The sequence below is a fragment of the Dreissena polymorpha genome, chromosome 1 (genome assembly GCF_020536995.1).
Source record: "Dreissena polymorpha isolate Duluth1 chromosome 1, UMN_Dpol_1.0, whole genome shotgun sequence".
Classification (NCBI taxonomy): domain Eukaryota; kingdom Metazoa; phylum Mollusca; class Bivalvia; order Myida; family Dreissenidae; genus Dreissena; species Dreissena polymorpha.
The window spans coordinates 70,323,551-70,346,032 of record NC_068355.1 but is presented as its reverse complement, the minus strand read 5'-3'; the positions used below and the strand labels follow the sequence as shown (position 1 = coordinate 70,346,032).

At 35.1% G+C, this 22,482-nt stretch overlaps 2 protein-coding genes across 3 annotated transcripts in view; one reads left to right on the top strand and one right to left on the bottom strand.

Moving 5' to 3' along the window:
* The window catches only part of LOC127834288 (uncharacterized), a 184,311-nt gene extending 161,874 nt beyond the window's left edge, over positions 1–22,437 (top strand). The window contains exons 1-13 of one of the 2 annotated variants that reach the window (XM_052360009.1): positions 2,175–2,418; positions 7,703–7,872; positions 8,840–8,945; positions 9,547–9,647; positions 10,003–10,164; positions 10,462–10,558; positions 10,793–10,862; positions 11,128–11,264; positions 11,629–11,876; positions 12,436–12,493; positions 13,350–13,564; positions 13,770–13,978; positions 21,728–22,437. In XM_052360009.1, coding sequence (XP_052215969.1) covers positions 2,286–2,418; positions 7,703–7,872; positions 8,840–8,945; positions 9,547–9,647; positions 10,003–10,164; positions 10,462–10,558; positions 10,793–10,862; positions 11,128–11,264; positions 11,629–11,876; positions 12,436–12,493; positions 13,350–13,564; positions 13,770–13,978; positions 21,728–21,914 — 1,893 coding nt within the window. In that variant the 5' untranslated portion in view covers positions 2,175–2,285 and the 3' untranslated portion in view covers positions 21,915–22,437. Of the gene's footprint in view, positions 1–2,174; positions 2,419–7,702; positions 7,873–8,839; positions 8,946–9,546; positions 9,648–10,002; positions 10,165–10,461; positions 10,559–10,792; positions 10,863–11,127; positions 11,265–11,628; positions 11,877–12,435; positions 12,494–13,349; positions 13,565–13,769; positions 13,979–21,727 lie in introns of those variants that run through there. The other variant, XM_052360018.1, reaches the window with a different exon arrangement.
* The window catches only part of LOC127834214 (cytospin-A-like), a 217,276-nt gene that overhangs the window by 139,948 nt on the left and 54,846 nt on the right, over positions 1–22,482 (bottom strand).

The following is a 22,482-nucleotide window of genomic DNA, read 5'->3' as shown; positions in this document are numbered from 1 at the left end:
AATAATAGTTTATATGCAAAAATATAAATGAAAGAAAAGGATGATAAATCCAAAAGAACTTGGACTTGTTTTATAATTATAAATTACTATGTTTATGTTATGTTACTGAGCTTATTATTAATTATTATCATTAATATGATGTTGTTATTGTATGTTATTGTTTGTTATGTTTTTTAAGAAGGAGAGAGAGAAAGAATAGCCCAATTTTTATAAGTAAAGATGGTGAAAACACACATACTGTTGTATGTGGCATCATCATTACCAGACCCACTGTTCAGTATACATGTATACTGCAATGGGTTTGTTGGAGTCTTTAGACTTTGTGATCTGTGTTTTAAATGTTAGAGTCCAAATAGGACTATTTTAATATAAGTCTTATAGAAAAAGGGATACACAGATGTGTAATATGTTTGAGTAATACAATAATAATACTTGAGGATTTTCCAGATCACAAAGTGGTTGAACATTGCCACAATATGTTTACATACATAGTCAAGTACCATTTTTATGTGTATATTTAAAGTTTAAACTAAATGCCACACAACAAGGTCTAATCATTGGTGAGATATGTTTATATCTATGAACATTAATTAATAGGGATGCCAGAGCCTGATTTAACAGCTCTCAAATGTAAAGTGAAGTTGTACACAAGGTTTTTCTATTATTTGACCTATTATGTGACCTAGTTTTTGACCTAGTGACCTAGTTTTTGACCCCAGATGACCCAAATACAATCCCAACCAAATTTCATTAAAATTGGATGAAAACTGTGACCTCTACTGTCTACACAAACAAATTGTTGACGGACGCACGCACACACGCACGCACACACGCCGGACATCACACGGTCACATAAGCTCACCATGTCACTTTGTGACAGGTGAGCTAAAAACGGAGCATTGTTTAAAATATATCACAACAGAATGTCATTTTCATACCATCATGTAAAATGTCAGCACTTCAGAAGGGTTTACACTGCTATGAACATAAAAACTTCATCGTCAAAACAGTTTTTGTGTGACAAAATAAAACAGATAATGATTTTAATCAACATAATATTAAGACAATTATTATGCATAATGCTATAATAAAGATTATTTTGGCTTTAGTACCGGCAGTTCATTAATTGTGGAAAGTTTAATGTATCTGAAATAACAGAATTAATTTCATAAAAATATATTAATTATAATGATATATACATGAAACACAATTTTTAAAGAGCAAAAGAAAAGTTATACAAGTAGTTAACATGTTACCAACAGTTCCTTACTTTCATGTTAATTCATATTTTGCATAATTTATAATGCTGACAATTAACACAACAACAAGAGCTGTCACCATAGGATGAAGTTATGCCCCCTATAAACGGTTGATAGAAGTTATGAGCTTTTTTTGAAACCTAAACGCAGATTTCGAAACCTTAACACGGACCCAAAGTTCAAGGTCAATGTCACAGGGGTCAAAATTTGTGTGCGTATGGAAAGGCCTTGTCCATATACATGAAGGTTATATCTCAAGGGACATAGTAGTAATGAGCATTTTTCGAAACCTAAACACAGATTTCGAAACCTAAACGCGGACCCGAAGTTCAACGTCAAGGTCAGAGGGGTCAAAATTGTTGTGCGTATGGAAAGGCCTTGTCCATATACACAAGCATACCAAATATGAAGGTTACATCTCAAGGGACATAGAAGTTATGAGCATTTTCGAAACCTAAACGCAAAGTGTGACGGAAAGATGGACAGACGGACGGACATTCTGATCACTATATGCCCTCCTACCGGGGGAATAAAAACACTTTTATGCAAGCAAACATATGTTAACATACATTGCAAATGACTGCTTATCTTACATGTGCTCAGGGGAGTTTATCCTATATAAGTAACAGAACAAATAATATTTTGTTTCCATACCTTTTTTATAAATATATTAATACAGATACTTTTTATAAAATATTTCACAAATTTATCACTGTCTTAGCATATAATACCTGTATTTTTAATATAATTAATGCAAATCTCAAACAGCATTGTTAATCCGACCGTGTACATTTATAACAATGTGGCTTAAATACCCCGGTCACGTTGAAACGCACGAGTGCCTTACTAATGCAGTTCTATTTATTGTTCCTATTGAATACCCTGCAGCGGGTTTTGCGTGTATACAAACATCGAGCAGAGGTGCAAAGCACGTTGATCAGTTGCGGTTATAGTATCTTACTGATTTAATTGCTATTTGCCAACATTATTGGGATTTTTTAACATTTGATTGCATAGTCTGCAACTATGAAGACGGTGTCAGAGGACAATGTGCTGTCTGTGTTCGGTTTGAGTTTGAACTTAAAAGGATGTGATATTCTTAAGGAAGTTCAATTTTCCGCATGCAGCGGGGATCTATTGGCTGTGATGGGGGAATCGGGTACGTGTGATCACATTTCATACTTGGAAGAAACAATTTGGAAAATAAGTAAATTAACGCTGCTTAGTTGAGATTCCAGATAACATACTTCCGTCATTACTTTTAAGTTTTTCGGACATTTAAATATAATGAAACAAATTCGTGTCTAAAAATTTAGTTACGAAAAATATATATAAAAAATACAGGTGTCCGAAAATTTAGAAACAAAAATGAAGGTGTTCGAAAATTAAATTAAAGCCGAAAAATATCAATGTTCACTTATTTTCTTATTACTAACCCTTGTTCTGCTTTAAATAATAAATTTAACTGTGCTAACTCTTGCCTGAAATAATATATAACAAAAACCAATATTCTGCTTCCTTATTTAGACGACACTGTTTCAAATGCTGTTAGGGGAATCCATTATTTTCTACCGGTATACATATTTATTTACCCAATTACGCAAATGGAATGGTGCCATCAGGCATGCATCTGCCAGGCTTTATAACCTTAATCCGGTTGTAAAATCTATGATCGAAATGTCACAAAATAAGCGAAACCAGGGCCGAAGTCTGTAGAAAAGCGCGGTAAAATATACTGTCCGGAAATTAAGAGACATTAATTCTGGACGAAATCCGTATATCCGAAAATTAAGTCACGATAGAAATTTATTTTTGCTAAAAAAGAGGGTGTCGGAAAACTTAGAGTGCCCGAAAACTAAGAGTAATTACAATTTGTATTTGTGCCTTTTTCAAGCTGATCCCACACAAATCTTATTTGTTTATGGCTTATATATTAATATGAAAATGAACCAACAAGGAAGGTAACTCGTGACGTCACAAATCCAATCTTCACGCAGAGATGTTATTCTTTGCTCTTACATTCAATCTCTGCCATCACAAGCAACCCTACTATATTTGGCAGGATTTTATTTTTTCTTAAAGTTTTATAATATGAAAAGAAGTATCATTTTCTTTTATATTTTGTAAATGGTTTAAATTTAAAAAAATCACCTTAATTAAAAAAGTAATAATAACAACGGTTAAATTATTATCAACGTGGCTAGGCTATCTTCAAATTGTTGGCAATGAAGGCAGGGATTTGATCCAGCTGTGCTGACTCCAGTCAAATCACTCCGCGGCGTTTGTCACAAAAGGGGCAGTTAACGCAAAGTGGCTATTTAGTGTCTGGCTTTACAAGAATTTTACCCTGTATGCCACATTTATACAGTTTTAACCATAATGCATTTCTATATATAGTATCAAAACATTTCATCATATCCACAAAAATAACATATAATCTCTTATTTTCAAATAAATAGTTTTGAACAAGAGAATGGAGAATAAATATTGCGTCTGTCGTAGACCGCCCTTTCAGAAATCCGAATTGAGCCTCCGAAATTGTATTATTTTCATAACAAATGTTTTCAAAGCGATTGTTTAAAACGGTTGTAAAGAGCTTCGACAAACAGTTAACTAAAGTAATCCCTCTATAGTTATTTACATCTTCTTTTGAACCTTTCTTGTGCAGAGGGACAATTATTCCCTTGTTCCTTTTTTCAGGATAATACCCTGAGTTCAATACACAATTAAATAAGTCACATACATGCAAGGCTAATATATCAACACTTTCAATGAAAAACTCGTTCAAAAGATTATTACTACCGCAAGATTTGTTCCGCTTCAATAATTTAACAGCATTAATTATCTCATCAACTGTAATTGGGTCATCAAGCTCAGGGTAAACATTTTTAGGATTATCAAAATCATAATTACTATTAAAATATTCGGCATCATTATTCTTATCAGTCAAAATGTCTGTGCTCAAATTTTCAAAATAATTTTTAAACTCATTTAGAGAAATATTGGAAGATGTTTTTGCCGATTTAGATTTAAAATGTTTCCAAAAGTCTCTTTGCCTACTTTTGCGTAAATTTGCTAAATCGGACATACGTTTATTATAATCAGCTTGCTTTTTCTTTCTAACATTTTTTTTGTAATTAGTTTTTGCATCACACAAAATAGACCTGTTTGTATTACTTTTGTCGACATTAAACAATCTAAGTGCTTCTAAATACATATTACGCGCAACAATACAATCATGGTCAATCCAGTCTTTATCTTTCCTATTGTAACCCTCAAAATAAACATCATGTGTATAAAAACATTCTTTGGCAAACAATGGATCTGCAACATCGCGAATAGTATTTGAAAACTTGGCAATCAAAACATTAATTGAGTCCTGTCAGGGCAATTGGTATTATGCACAATATCATTAAAAGTTGGTAAGCTTTGAATAATCCCTGATCGAAATTGTTCCCGCAAGGAGTCATTCCATTTATATTTTATACCTGATTGGCTTTCTTCGCTATGAAATCTGTTATTGCATAACAATGAAAAGCATAGCGGAGCATGGTCACTCCATTCATTAAAACTTTCTATGTAAAATTGTTGTATGTGTGAAAAGTAACTTTTTTTTGTTAAAAGATAATCGATCACTGAACAGCCGTTAATTGACAAAAATGTGTACTGATCACTATTACCGATGCGACCATTTACAATACGAAAAGACGAGCCTTTACAAATATCGAGCAATTTTATCCCGTGACTGTTGAGTGATTTATCTAAAGAGGCCCTGTCAGGGATACAATCTGAAGTATAATCGTTGCTTCCAATACAACTATTAAATTTGTCACAAACAATATAATCCTTCTTATCACCAACTCTACTGATAAAATCTCCACATATATACACACAACCAAGATTATCATATAAACATATATCATGCTCTAAAATCTAAAATAAATCAACGTTAAAAATATTATATATTGGCGAGTCATCACCCCAAATATATGAACCACATAAATATATATCTTTTGCAGTATTAAAAAAGGAATGATATAATTTTAACCAAATTATAGTATCGAAATGGTTTCTTATTATATGTATTCCATTCTTTAAATATTCTCTGTAGAGTAAAACAATTCCACCGCTACTACGGTTTTTATTTTTATGTTTGAATTTACGATAAAAATTGTGAGATATATATCCGTTCAAATGAACATTACTTGTTGAGTCACACCAAAACTCGTAAAGAAAGCATATATCATATTTTTTTAAGAATATTTACAACATCGTTAGATTCTTTTTTGTCTCTTGTGAGTCCATGTACGTTCCACGACAGTACCGATAGTTCACCCTCGTCGTGTTCCTAGGGGCGTACCGGCTTGCCGTCGACGTACAACGTATCGTATGCGATCCACGCACGTTTACCCTCCTTTCTGGCATCTTTCATACGGGGAACCAGTTTGCGCCGCTTTTCTAGCACTTTTAGTGGAAACTGTTCGTGCATTTGGTAGTTTGTGCCTGTTTCCATTGTTTCCTTACTAATTCCCTGTCCTTAAAAAAGGTAAACTTTGCGATTATGTTCCGCACTTTACCTTAGACCGGATGTGATGGTGTCCGGTGCACACGCTCAAAACGCATGGCATCAGCTGTTTCTTTGGCAATCTTAAGTTTCTCTTCTAAGTGATTGCGGAGCTTCCGCTCAGTAATTTCGGGCGGCTCACTTCCTGATGAGTTGTCTTCCGGGATATTAGTGAAAACTAAGTTATTTCGCATAGACTGCAATTTCAAATACGCAACGTCATCCCGGAACTCGTTTCTTTTCTAGCTGGATTAGCCTGTTCGCCACTATCGTAGCCCCAACGTCCACCAACTCCACCTTTTCCTCAAGCGCACACACGCGCGCGTCAGTGCGCTTCACCCTATCCTCCAGAGCGACCCATATTTTATTGAGTTCTTTGTCGAAATCACACAATTTCTTCTTTAAAGAGTCTATCGCATGTAATTTTCTTTCAATTGCCACTAACCTGGTATCTATGGTCCTCACACAGTTCATAGCGTCTTTTATTGTTGGCTCCTGACCGCTTTCCGCCATATTTTCGGGACTTGATTTGAACGAATCTGTACAGGCAGCTCAAATACTTCAATCTGTACTGGACCAACTGCATCTGGGTATAAAACCGCACTAGCTTGTCCCAATATTTCACTTACTGAAACATTTGTGACCGCCTCCGCTGACGGGCCTCTCTGTTTGGTCAGCTTTGTTTTGTTAACACTTCCACTGCCACTACTATTACTGTCTTTTCGGTTTTTCCCCATATTCAATAAGCTGGACAGAAAATCCACACGCCATAATAATCCGAAATTTCACAAAATCAACTTAAAAAATGAACTGTTTCTTTAAAACTAAATTTAAAATCCACAAAATTCTTTCTCAGTTCAAAAACACGTTTTCTTCGCGCCTATCACGTGACTTGACATTATTCTACAAAATGCAAAATTCACTTACCCCACAGTATTTGAGCGACCTTGTACCGCAACATGTTGAATCTGATGCTAGGTATAATCTTCGCAATGCTTATGACTTACGCACTTCCGAATCTAGAACAACCCTTTACTATAATTCATTACTCTCACTACCATCACTCACCCCGATTTTTGTGCTTCATATTAGTTGTTGGCCAAGGATTTGATTTTATCACATGTCATACCCTGTTTCTCATGTAATATTACCATTACGAATATATAGGATCTGGCACGAGTTGTAATATCATACCATATTTTATTAAACGAGTTCAGGAATTTTGTTAGTAAGCGAGCCTTTTGTAAAATGTTGTTTTACATTTCGTGACGTCATTTGACGTTGCAACGTCACTTCAGCAAAATAACAAAATGCGATTGGTCAATCGAACGAAAAACTAAGCCAATGAAAACGCTTAAAAAGTATATGACACATGTGTAAGATAAAAAATATTCGTTATGGTTATATTACATGGGAAACAGGGTATGGCATGTGATAAAAAATTTATCTTCGATTCCTGAACTCGGTTAATAAGATATGGTTTGATATGACAACTCGTGCAAGATCCTACATGTTTATTAGATATGTTTTCTGGTGTTGTAGAGCATTGCGGTGGACTAGGTTATAAATCTCTTGTAGGCATATAACTGTGACGCTTAGAAAGCATTTCACGAGTCCCTGAATTAGTATATAATACACGTTATTGTCATTTTCGCCATATTAACACTTAAGTCTGAAATCACTGTAGATACAGTCAACCATTTTCGCAATATAAGTTTGAAATTAAATAAAACTATGTCAAGAATTTATATTTTAATTATTTATTCATGCCATTTCATTCCTACCTTCCCTATTATTTAAGTGATAATAGTGGAAGAAGGTGATTTTTTTACCTAATGAATGGTGAACATACAATTACTTCGTATTAATAACTACGTAGGTTCCGGAAAGACGACGCTTATGAACGTAATCGCCGGACGTCAAGCGTTTACGTCAGGAAAGATAACGTTGAACGGGGCGCCGTTTGGAAAGCAGCTGAGACGTCGTCTTGGATTTGTTCTGCAGAATGACGTCTTCTTCTCCAATCTAACGCTGTGGGAAACACTATATGTAGGTTTCATATCGCTACAAAACGATGTTGATTTAATACTGCAAACTATTTTGTTTAACATTATGTCTTGAACGTTTCCTCAATCTTTGTATTGTCGCAAACTAAAGTAATGTTATATTCGACAAAAATATTATGTATCAAAGAGGTGTATGTCAAAGTTCGTTACAGTTATTCTTTTGATGAGTCGCGTTCTGAGACAACTGGACACAATGCTTGTGCGTAAAGTGTCGTCCCAGATTAGCATGTGCAGTCCGCACAGGCTAATCAGGAACGACACTTTACGCTGTTATGACATTTTCGTGTAAATGAAGTCTCTTGTTAGCAAAAATCAAATTTCGACGGAAAGTGTCGTCCCTGATTAGCCTGTGCGGACTGCACATGCTAATCTGGGACGACACTTTACGCACATGCATTATGCCCAGTTTTCTCAGAACACGACTCATATCATTCTAATCGTTTTAAAAGGTTGCGCTTGAGGAAGGATGACATGTGAATCCATTGAATTCAATGTAAAAATAGAATTTACCTACCGAATTCTGTAAGCTTTGTAACGAGCTAGCATTTGACGAGCAAGGAAATTCTGAAATAGTCTTTAAATAGTATTCCATATCAGAAACAAAATAGTATGATGCTAAATTCTAAATGCTAGACCAAAACGCGTAATAGATTTTGAGTTATTGAATGTCTGCTAAACCATTGGGTTCCGCATTTAAAAACAATAAATATGAAATATTGTGCTCGTGTGCAGTTTTGAAAAAAAAAAAAAAAAATTATAATAGTATCTTAATTAGTATCATTAAGCACCCGGTATATTTGAACCCCACGAAGCACCGACACACCGGTTAACCGCTGATGCAAAATGCATAGAAAAAGTTCTGGGTAGGTCAACCGACCGACGTGATATCACTTAAACAATGTAGAATCGTCGACAAACACAAACATAGACATACACGCACCCTGTTCCAGTTCACCGCCATGATTCGGCTCCCAGAGCGGCTCAGTCGAGAGGAGAAGCTAAGACGTCTCAACGAGATTGTCGACATTCTGGACATCCGGAAGTGCCTGCATACAGGTTTGCGTTTCCTTATCGTAGTCTCCCTTGATTGTCAGAATGTCATGTCTCCTCCGCTTACGTTAATAACGCGATAATTTTAGCGGTATTTATGCAATAAGGATATTTAATTGTACGAATTGGTATTATCGTATTGTACTTACGTAAATGGAAACAAAATGCATGCATTAGTCTCTTTATGATAGAATTAGTTGTTACAATAAAAAAGATACATGTTTAATACTTGACCCGTCGTCGCACATTTCAGAGTCAATGCTAAGAATATCGATTTATGGGATTATGAACTGACAATAAATAAAATAACTTGTATTATTGTATGCAGTTTTACATGAAATGTCGCGAGAAACTGGACTAAGTAAATTCTTACAATGCTCCCTCGTATCAGACTTTGAAGTCCGAACAAATACATGTATATCCAGTTCAGCATTTTCTTCCCACTGTTGATTAACAATAAGGGTCATTTGTAATGTGAGATGGCATATATGAGGGTACGGTTGACCCGATCAACATGTGCTGGTTCCAGAAGACACCCATTCATGACGCCATGTTTTCGTACTGTTTGCTTCGTATGTTATGTTTAAGCTTTTGTGTCCGTTTCAAGTGATGGGTGACATTTTCACAAGGGGTCTATCAGGGGGAGAGAAGAAGCGCGCCAGTGTAGCCTGTGAGCTTCTCACCGATCCCGACATCCTTCTGCTCGATGTAAGCGCTTATAAAGTGAATTTTTATCTGTGTTGTTCTTTTTCTGTCGGCTGATTTCCTACGTTAAAAATGATAAGATTGTATTGTTTTTAAATTCGTTGAATACTTCTTAACTTTGCTTCTTTGAATGTCAGTGTGTCTTTCTGTCCGTTAATGTTTGTTAAAGCACAGCCTCCTGAATTCGTAGAATGCCCCTTGAACCTTCGGACACCTTCCCTTTCCATTGTTTGCAACAGTTGATTCTCACAAAACATTACTAATAAAACATCTGCTCATTGCTAACAATGCTTTTGCATTCACAATGTTTAATTCTAGTACAATTTTGAGACAAATCATCCTCCTTTGTGTGATACAGGAGCCCACATCCGGTCTCGACTCCAGCACATCCCTTAAGCTGGTGAGGCAACTGAAAGACTTTGCCGTGACGTTCAACAAGACCATCCTGGTAACCATTCACCAGCCATCCAGTCAGACATATCACCTGTTTGACACATTGCTGCTACTCACACGCGGAGAGGTCAGTATTTGAATAATGCGTATGCTAGATCTTCTTAGAACGTGAACAGTGGAATCATTGAAAATCTAGTTCCGTTTTAAAAGCCAATGTCATAGAAGTTACGTCAATGAATGACATTATACATTTCTTTACTGGTACTGACATAAAGATGTTTCATTGACCGAAATCATTCCTGACTAACAAACAAGAACACAAAAATAGGAGTTACACCAGATTTAAGAAACGTTATTACAGATCATTGATGTGTTTACAATATGTGTATACATTTATGCAATGCCCCAATCATTTTCTCTACAGGTTGCTTATTTCGGAAAAGCGCACGGATCGCCGTTAGCTTTCCTCAGCAGGTTTGGCTTCAAATGTGATCCGCTCTATAACCCAGCAGATTTTCTGAGTGAGTATCGTTCAGGATTATTTTTCTTTATGATTCACGAATTCCGATATCGTGAAATTAAGATTTTTCACGTAAATAACGAAGTGTGCTTAAAAAGATGACTGTTAGTTAAGCTTGCTTAAGAAAATTTAATAACATTTGAAAACTGGTTCAAAACACCAATGATTTGCCTTTTACGTACATGGCGGTGATCCCGGCTTTACAATTTTCAAAAGGTATCGTCATGTGTTTCAGTTGAAGTAATGAAGGAATCGACAGAAAAGCTTGGAGAAGTGATTAAAGCGAATGCAGAGTCCTATCAAACGTGAGTTATCTAACTTGTTCACGGAATGATGGTGTCAGTATGTTCTTTTCTGACCGTACCACAATGTTGTTCATTTTTCTTCAACAAGCAGTTGTTGACTCGCAGGTTCTTCAGCATTATTTTTTTTGTATGTACACAAACTCGACTCAATTACTTCCTCGTATATAAGCTTATCGATGATGATTTCTAAACAGGCACTCTCTCTGGAAAGAAGATAGACACTAGTGTATGTGTTGGTTCAATTCAGATTGTGTTTATCTTTCAGGTTTAACGCACCACTTAAGAAACTGGAAATAACTGAAGGCCTTACTAACAAAGCGTTTGTTCCCGACTTATCAGCTATCGAAAAAGCAGATCACGAAGCGATGCATGGGAGCCAGGTTCATCTTCAATCAAAACGATGTAATACAAAAGATCCGCGCTCTGAAAAAAACGTGTTTAATACCTTTTCGTAAAGTATTGCCACAGATTACCATATATCTTGGACTATACTTTACACTCATGCAGTAACCCCGGTTTTCTGAGGGACCGGGGCAATTTTATTTTTTTTATGTTATGAGTAAGCTGTTCATATTTTACTTATTAATTTGTTATACTGTTCATGACAAACAGTGTGTTTTGTACAGAGGTCGCATTAAAAAATACGGTGTTGCATTGTGGGTGTCCGTTTGGACATTTATATTTGGGGAACTATTGAAGTAATATAAAGATACTTTTTCGACAAACAAAACCTTTTGGATTAAATTAAGCTTTGTTTCTCCAACAGTTTCTAGAGATTGCGCCGTCGATCTAGATGATCTCGGGTTAGATATTCAAGAGTCACGTGATCAAAGATGGCCGACAGGGTTTGCTACGCAGTTTCGAATGTTAACATGGCGGAACTATAAGCAGTCAAAGAGCCGGATATTCGAATTTCACGACATGGTGCATTTCGCAATCTTGGCCGCAATAGCTGGAGTTCTCTTTTTCCAGATTTCTAAGACTGCGGAAGTATTGAGAGATCGGATGGGACTGGTACGTAAACTTTTACCACTGTATTAGAATATTGCAAACTTGCCTAGTTTGGTAAATAATCTTCTCAACCTAATCAAAGAAACCAGTAATCGTTATAATATACACGATCGAGCTTAAAAAAATCTCGATATCTTTGATATTTATAACTCAAATGAATGCGGATAGCGATTACGTATAATGTAACATAAAGTGTGACTGTGGTCTAGTGATAGGTTGCTGGTCTTGGAATCGGATGGTCCCTTGTTCGAATCCGATGAGACCAAGGAATTTTACTGAGCAAAACTGTATCCCACGCTTGCTCCATCACCAGGGAGTATAAATGTGTACCTGTGAGTGAAATAGGCCAATGTACCTTGGCTGCATACTGCGCCAAATGTTTTATATCCCAGTGATCGGGGGTAAATGTGAAAGTCGGTTGAAGATAATTATCATCCTATAGACCCATGCCTTGACCTTTATGTTTTATGCATTAAAAATAAAGATTGCATCGTTGTTAGCATTTTATGTTTTATAATCATTATCATATGTATGATACATTATTCTTTCTTTTCAAACGTAGATATTTTTCTGCATTACTTTCTGGACATTTGAACCAGCAATACAGGCGGTCCTTACATGTAAGTAGAGAGTTTTAAATGCATGATTTTATTTTACTTTCAAAATGTAAACCCTGCTCTGAAAGCCATCTCGGCTATATGTATAAGATAAATGTTTTATTGAAATGAAAACAAAATGAGATATTAATGTTTAAATTAAAAACTGTATGTTATGTTGATAATGCTGATATATATCGCGTGAATATATATATATATATATATATATATATATATATATATATATATATATATATATATATATATATATATATATATATATATATATATATATATATATATTGTATTATGCTTCAGTATCAATAGAACATTAAGTAAATAAAGCCTTATAAAATAACTTGCTCAAATTCAGTGAATGTACACATTTTAATTATCTATGTACGTGTTTCATCATACCTATTCACAGTGCTTGGAGATTTTAATCAAACGCCTTGATCAGTTTATACTTATACATTTTTAGTTAAACCCGTATGCTGTCCATTCACCGAACAATTGGACTAGTCGATGGAAAGCGTTTGGGATTTTTAAAAGAAATATAGGAACAATTATATCCCAGAGACAGCATTCATATAAACAAATGCTTTTAACGTCGTGTCGTATTTTTTCGCTGACCGATTGACAATACAATATAAATATCAAGGCCTTGGAGCGGTCACTGTAAAACAGTGGGATGTAAACCGAATAAAAATCTATTGAAACCTTATACTTCGCCCAGCAATAATTGCATAAAAAGGGAACGTACACACGTGACAATGTTAACATTATAATACATATGCACATTCAACAAAAACTATTATAATGTATGTTCACCGTCTTGGAACAGAAAGCTAAATAAGCCTGCTTACCTTATAAATACCAGTTCCAAGCGAGCGAGGGTTGATAACCAAAGAGCGTTCAGCGGGTGCTTACCGCCTCTCTGCCTACTACCTTGCCAGGACCGTTAGCGAGCTGCCTCTTCAGATCGTGGTGCCAACACTCTTCTACACGTTCGTCTACTGGATGGCTGGCCTGAATGACGTCACTGTGTTCTTCATGACCTTGCCAATTCTTCTGCTTAGTGTCATCAGCGCTCAGGTAACCGTTACAATTATTTAATATACCTTAATATACACTTATAAAAATTCTTTTACAACTATATCAATTGAGTCAATACCTTCTTAAAGATAACATATCCGCTGTTTTAAGCCTTGCAAATTTAAAGTTCATTTAAGAGTGCGCGCTGTGACTTTATTTAAGAGAAGCAATTTTAGAAATGAAATGTGTAAAGATCTTATTTCAGGGGTTTGGCCTTCTTATCGGCGCGCTGTATTCCAACATGAAAGTCGCTTTGCTTGCTGGTAATACCTGCATCTTGACCTGGTTGCTGTTTAGCGGTTTCATCACACAGACCATCCCATGGTGGCTTCGGTGGGCCCGCTACGTATCCCACATCCAGTACCCGCTCTCGGCTATCACAATCATCACCTTCCGCGGACTGGAGCCCGTTTCGTAAGTTGCGTCAGTTATCGCTATTTACATGTTGCATGCGCGTTTTATACTTGACTCATATGTTGGGTGAGTTTGACATTTTTAATAGGAACACTTTATAGCGATCCCGATTCGAATACATTTTGATCAGCATAAGTTTGAGAATACATTAGAATGTGCGATATGCGTATTCACTCATTCTCCTATGTAAGTGTGCACTATGAAATTATATGAGTCGCGTTCAGAGAAAACTGGGAATAATGCATGTGCATAAAGTGTCGTCCCAGATTACTTTCCGCTGTAAGACATTTTTCGTTTAAATAAAGTCTCTTCTTAGCAAAAATCCAATTCAGGCGGAAAGTGTCGTCCCTGATTAGCCTGTGCGGAATTCACAGGCTAATCTGGGACGACACATTACGCACATGCATTAAGACCAGTTTTCTCAGAACAATGCTCATATGTTTAATGTTTATGCCACATGTATACTGTTTTGAGTTTGTTTTTGTTTTCTGTTTCGTTGACCTCTTGGAGATTTATTTTTCTAAATAATGTCAATTTGATTAAATTACATGCCTTTATTTTATTCTTTCCGGTGGTTTATAGAGAAATATCAGTGAATTAAAACTGATAATTTCACTGTTTCAAACAATGAAAATTATCAGTGAAAATTATCGATAATTGTTCACTGTTTATGTTAAATGACGTTATTTTTTGACGAAATGACGTCATTTTCCTAGCGAAATTCTTTAGTTAAACTCTTTAATAATGTATATGAACTGTAAAAAAAAAACCATAAAATAAAAAGAAAATTTGTTGGTTTCGGTGGAATATCGAGTTTAATTCATTCGTGATCATATAAAATATATATTTTCACTCGTGGCAAAGCCAAGGTTGACAGTATTTTTCCGAATGTTGACAAATTTACTGTCACCCTGTCAGACATGTACTATTTATTTTATTATACCGAATAAAGTATTCAAACATGAACAATTTATATGAACCATGAACAATTTTAATATTCAATAATTGAATTTAATTTCAGCAATGAATAACCATTAATATGTTGAGTGGTTCAGATTTACGGGCAGAGCAAAATGAACTTTGCTTTATTCGGCACCGACCTAGTAATCAATTTATCCCATCAATTTTCTTAGTCGTCATATATTTCTTTAAAAATATAGATCTATTACAGAACCAGCTTTCCGTATTTTATTTTCATCACTTGATTACGCAATTTATGACGTAGCGCAATGTCGGGTAATTCCGACAGTCGTCTAATTTCGACACTTTTCACAGTATTTATCAGACCAGTCTTAAATCATCATCATCCCGTATGATTTCGTTGTAAAATGTGACGTAGTTGGTGTTGTGACGTCACCAGATAACATCTCTCTATCAAACGTCTCGCTAATTGCATGTAAGTGAGTCATTTAAAATACGTACATTGTATTACTTAGAGAATTTTTATAGCGTTATGAGCTTCGCTAAGGGAGGTTACATAATTGTCAATTACGTCCCTTCAGGATTTCGCTGTATTTCTGGTATTTGTACAAGTTCTAGTATAAAATTAGTTTCACTTGACCTGTATTTGTGTTTGAATAGTGCAAATCGTTTGTTAAACTATGATTTGTGGGGTGTCGAAATTATCCTCCGATTTTATACGATGGTGGGTAATTCCGACACTCCAAATGTTTTCAAGCATTCCCAGCGCATATGGAAAGATAGATTCGTTGAATAGAATTACTCTTTAAATAGTTGACGCAGCTTATTGAATATTATATTTAGCTCTCTCTATATCTTTTCAAGCAGATTGTATAAAATTAGAGCTATTTAAAGATTAAGAAGGTTATTGATTAATGAAAATGTATTTTTTTTACTTATTTATATCGTTAATTGGATCACCTGTGATCACCTCGGATGCTGCGCAACGACCGTAAACACCTGTCTGCGAGGGTCATTCACGCGTTTTAAATGTACATGTACAAAAGAAAATCATATACATGTGTACTACATGTAGATGTTATAAGTATGTGCACACGTATGCACTTAAATTTGTACAGTACATAACGTCGAAAACGTAAATAAAGCGTTTAGATGATCAATACTATTAACTCTTAATGGCAATGCCAAATATATCGCGAGATATTTCAACTTTAGTTAAAATTCACAACGAAACTTTTAATGGAAATCAAATGATCACAATGTTGTACCCGCTACGAAATTTGTATTTACAAATAAATACACCCACGCCAATTTTTGCGCGCTTTTTATCAGGACAAAGAAATTCATTTATTTTATCTAGAAGTTGCTAACCGAAAATAGCTGTACCCGGCGCGTGCAAACCGTGTAAGATGATTTTCGCATGTTGGAATACAACTGTATTGTTTAGGGGCTTACATGCAGTTCATCAAACCTTTAAATAGAATCATATGCCGAAATTCATTTGATACTTTCGAAAATTGCGAACGTTTATGTTTATGGCATTCTTGAGCACTCATGTCGTCTATATTTCCCTCAGATAATTTGCTTTAAAAACGGAAATCGGGCGTATATGGGATTATCGAGTAATGGATAATTAAAGAAGGGAGAAGATGCATGTATTCGATAGATACAGTTGACACATATGTATCGGAGGCGTTTTATTGTCGCCAATATATTTTAAATACTTATCACATCCTTTCGACCAGCATGTACATTAAAATAGAATTTATTTATTCATTATCACTCTTAAATTAAAGGGATCAATTCAATACGTTTTTGTTCAATTATATTTAGCGAACACGATGATCACCGCGGTAGATATTATGGGTCCGCGGTGATTCGCGGTGTTAGTCTATGGCAAACGGCCCCCGCGACATTTGATCTGAACACCTATCGCGGGGTTCATATTGGTAAGCTAACAGTGAGATGAACATTGCGGCGAGTGGCGTTTGTTTAAGTACACTGTGTCTGTACTGTATATTGAGTCAAGTGGGAGCACAATACGAACTCTTAATGCAATTTATTTATAATTCTCTGATTTGCAAATTAACACTAGTTTAGTATAATCCTATTTATTAAAGCTCCACTGCATGGAAAGCCTACGACTTATTAAAACACTCTCTCCTGATCGCTAGGCGGACATCACATCCACTAAACCACCACAACCTTATTAACAATCGATTGGTCATTTTCGGCTCGGGTACTACTTACATATACCCCGGGTACGCTTAAGTATACTGACATGTACCCCGGGTACGGTAAATATACTAAAATCTACCCGGGAATTTTTACGCTAAATCGGTCGTCGTCGGCTATTTTTTTTAGATTAATTATGTTCATATTTATGTCAATTTTCTGTTACATTGCCTCTATATTATCGGAACCCATACTCAAAAAGCATGTTGATGCAGTTTATAAAAACAAATAATAGAAGTTTGTTTCGTAATAACGGTAATCGGTAGCGCGTTTTACGACATCTGATTTAGGGCGGGAATAAAACTCGGGTACAGTCTAATTTCGACCGGGTACGTTTTAGTATATTTACCGTACCCGGGGTACATGTAAGTATACTTCAATGTACCCGGGGTAAATGTTAGCAGTACCCGATCCGACAATGAACAATCGAGCCTAATTAACACTAGACATTAAAGAGATCGTGAAATTCTATTAATTGATACACACAATGTAAATAACTGATTAAAACAGTTGTTGAAAATTAATACAAAGACAAGTGTCGAAATTAGCCGCTGACTGTCGAAATTAGCCGCTTTCTGTCGAAATTACACTCCGCCGCATTTAGTTAAATCGCTTGAAGTTTTGAATTATGCCGGCAACGATAATAACGTTCGTTAGCAAATATCAACAAGTCAAAACGGTGTTTTTCATTAAGTTTGGGCACTTGGAGGGTAATTTCGACACATCAGGACTAAATCAAATTTTACTCTTAAGGTGTCGAAATTACCCGACTTTGCTCTACTTGTGTGACGTCATTTCGGTGACGAAACATTTTGGGACAACAATATGGACGTGGTGTTTTTTTATTACAGTAAAATATTTGTTTAAAGCATCGAACGAATCCAAAACGTATTTCGGATTGTGTGTTTGTCATGCATAACACCTTAAGAACAGACACTGGAAGTGTATATCGTTGTAACTTTATTGTTATTAGCATTGGATTAAAGTTGCCTTTGAGGTAAGCGTGTCGTTTACAGTATACTAAATTGATTTTCTTTTTGACTCCTGTCAAAGCTAAAATAAAGGCATTAATCTATTCTACAGCACAGTTTCAGCTGCAATCGATATTTTAATTATCCAAATACAACGGACACGCAAAACTGCGTACTGCGCATGCGCGAATGGGACAGTATAATTTTCGAACATTCCGCACGTGATTGCTAAGGCAGCGGGATACAGTATTTTTTTGTCAGTAAATGTTTTCCCGCTGGTGGCACGTGATCGCTATGGCAGCGGGATACAGTATATTTTGGACAGTAAATTTATTCCCGCTGGGTCTGACAGTATTTCTATGTCACGATGGCCTATGGGAGTTTAGCATTGTGAATAAAAGTGAGGTATAATAATGCAAATTATCGATGATTTTCACTGTTTACTGTGAAATGACGTCATTTTTTGACGAAATGACGTCATTTTCCTAACGAAATTCTTTAGTTAAACGCTTTAACAATGTATATAAACGGTGACAAAAAACATAAAATAAAAAGAAAATTTGTTGGTTTCGGTGGCTTATCGATTTTAATTCACTCATGATCATAGAAAAAATATATAATTGTCTATGATCATTCGTGAATTATAATCGATAATCCACCAAATCCACCAAATATCCTCTATATAGATGATAGTTTAAATGTGTATATACGTTTTTCTTGTTTATAACGTCAATGTTAACTGTTCGCTCACGAAATGTAAGTTATTGTACCATGTATACATAATGCCTATGCTTTTTGTTAAATAGTTTATACATTTACTTTATTATTTGTTCAGCCCTTGATGTAATTGGAGGAAATACAGTTATATACATATTTAAGATAGAGTTTCTTCTATGAGCTAACGGACTGTAAAATATGTTTTGGCACCAGTATTTCAGGTATACTATACTCAGAAATATGTGTTTCACGTAAAATAAAGGGTAGATGCGGTTCTAGTGCATGCAGTCAAAGACCTATAGATAACACAGATTGGAAACTCTCCTCTTCGGCGGACCCGGGTCACGTGACATTGATTTTGGAGATGCCGGTGTACCTGTAGATTCTTCCCTGTTCCAGCTACTGTCGGCCATTTTGTTATAAAGCAATCAATTATTCTTCGTAATTAGTCGTTAATATTTGTTGTCGTAGGGTATTCTGAGCATGATCTGGTAGTTTATAATATATTGATATTGTTATTAACAATCTTAATGTGTTAATTAGTGTTTTTAGCGCGCGGTTGTCAGTTTGCAGAGCAATGAATGTCTGAAAGCGCAACGTTACGAACTTCGCGTAGTGAGCAAAGTCGGTCGCCGAAAAAAGACATATTGAATATTTTTTGTGTGAATAAAAATAAGTATTTATTTTCTGTGTTGATAATTCTTTAGGTTTTGGTAGTTGTTATTCTGATTAATTATTAATTTATTGGAATTTGAAAGAGAACTCTGGATTCGTTCATTTTCGATAATTTTTTAAAGGCCCGAAGCATTTTTTTTTAAACATCTTCATTAAGCATCACATATTGATAACGTAAGATTTTTATGCTAGGTGAGATGTTAATCTATGTATGATTTATAAAAAGTAGACGAAAATGGGGTATTTTAAAGGATTTTGCCTTTGTACAATTTGTACTATTTTATACTGTTATTCCATTCAATCATTTTTCACACCTGTCGCCAAAGTGGTTTGTTTCTTTTTGACAAACTTTTCTAGTTATCATCCCATATCGTTGAAGTAAGATTTTTATGCTAGGCAAGATGTTAATCTAAGTATAGATTTAGACAAACCAGAAGAAAATAATCAATTTAAAGTATTTGGCCTTATACAATGTTGGTACAATTTTAAGCTCTTTTCTTCTGTTGTACAAGATTGCTGTCAAACGTGTTTTTGTTCTTTTTGGTAAACTTTTTCATTTTTCATCCCAAATAGATTAAGTCAGATTTTTACGCTTGGTGATATGTTAATCTAGGTATGAATAAACTAAACTGGAGGAAAATGTTCATTTTAAAGGATTTTGGCCTTGTACAAAGATGGTACAATTTTAAGCTCTTTTACCCTATTATACACACATGTCGTCAAAGGTGCTTTGGTTCATTGTGAAAAACTTCGTCATTATTCACCTCAAATCGAAGAAATAAGATTTTTATTCTGGGTAATATGTTTATCTTGGTATGAATTAAAAACAAGATGAAAGTACAATGTATGGGTTTAATTTATCATTTAATATCTTTTATTAGTATTACCAGTTTTCCTGTCAATGTTACACGTGCAAGTTAATATACAAACATGTTTTAACAGATAGCTGTGAGATTACTATTAAAACACAAACAAAAGCTGTGAGATGACTATAATTCGCCGGCCGCGGCCACTGATCACACAATTAAAATCAATCAACAACGCAAACTGATAATTGAAGTTAGGATCCCTTCTTTTAATTAATTCTCAAGAATAAAGAAAAAACACACAAAGCATCTTCTTCAGTTCGCTAATTGATCCGACGATTAACACGCGCGTGAAATGTTGTTTTTTTCTTTTCGCGAAATCCTAGCCCACGATACTGAAAGCTTAATTTAATTACCAAAAGAAAAAAAAACTGGGTTACAAACAAAACTTTAATAACCTATAACTCATTAATAAGATCTAAATAAAAAGAGAATTAAACAATTTAAAAAAAATCTACACAATCAATATTGAAATAAGTCTAACTGAAACCGTTTTTGGATCGAACGATCATAGCATTTATTATACTGTAATGTTGTTTTAATCAGAGATCTAGATCTATGTGTCCACATATATCTATCCGTTTTGAAATAATAATATTTTATAAGATTTTAATTGTTTGAAATACCAAATTATACAAGAATATTTTATCAGCAAAAGCCTTTCAAATAAACAATTCAACAGCATTCTCGCCGCGATTTGGAAGTTCTTAGCGCTATTTCTTCAACGATCGTGGCATTATAAATTCTTATTGTAGGTAAATAAAATCGAGATTTTATAAAAAAAAAACAACATAATTACCCATGTTTCTATGAAACTTTATTTTATATAAATCGGATGATTATTGACCAAGTTACAGCCGCCTTTCATAGCGCCGTAACATTTTCGCATAAATTTGCTCGATAATCGTAGCCGTTGCTACTGACGCGTCGCTATCTTATCGCAATCGTGATACACCGGCTATCTCCGGACTACTCCGATTGATTCATGGAATAAATCGTCTGCTGATCCTCAGTGTACTTATCGGTTTCTCGACCACGTGACCCCGCCGAGAGATAGCCCGATAAGGCGCGAAGTTTCCAATCTGTGTTATCTATAGGTCTTTGATGCAGTTAACGACCAACATAAGCGTCAGATCTCTTAATGAATTGTCAAAATTTATGTTTCTCCGTTCAATAATGTTGTAAAGCGGCTGTTTACACAAATAACATAACAATATATATATTGAAAATAGTTAAAAAGAAAAAGCACTGATATTTCAGAATCTTTACAATGTTCTATCGATCGATCTTCATTGTCGGCTTTCTTGCTTGGGGTTTTCGGCCTTTTTTTATTACAATTAGTAAAACGTACATAATTTTTATAGATGCAACAACACCGCAGTTTCATCGATGTCGAAATGCTCAGATGATGTCAACGCCTTCATCACAGCAGACGACATTCTTCATCATGCTGGGATTGTACTACCGCTCCATTGTTATATCTCGACACTGGCTATCGTTTGTATTGTTGTGAGAATTGCGGTATATATTAGTCTCCGTGTAAGGCGGTGATAACGGAGAACACACACAGTAATTGCGCTTGGGTTCCAGCTCACCCACGATGGCAGATTATAGACATTGGGAAAGCTCTAGATGTTCCTTTTACATTCGTTCAATAAAACGTTTATGTTTTCTCTTGAAATTTTTAAGCCGAGTAATTTAAATTGTCTAGGGTAAAATATTAGAAGTTCTTTGAAACATGTTTTTGAAATTTCTATGAACCATGTTTTTGGAGAAGTTTTTTCATGTTTTGCAGTTTGTTTATTGTGGCAAGTAATAATTGGTTTAGATTATCGCGAATATGCCATTTGAGAGAACATACCTTGCACAAAAGGAGACTTTTGATGTTGTATTTTACATTTGAGGACTGTTCATGACAGAAATGATTACCGGTAGTTCACTCTTCAGTATTTCATTTTTTTACTCCTGACGTGTAGACCAATTAATATGTTTATGTTTACCACATAAATATAATTTATTGTGTCGTTTCATACATGTTCATTCCATTATTTGCATTAAATGTACCGTCTACCTGCCCATTGTTATTTTCATTTCGGCTATTTTGTGTTTGTGTTCAAAG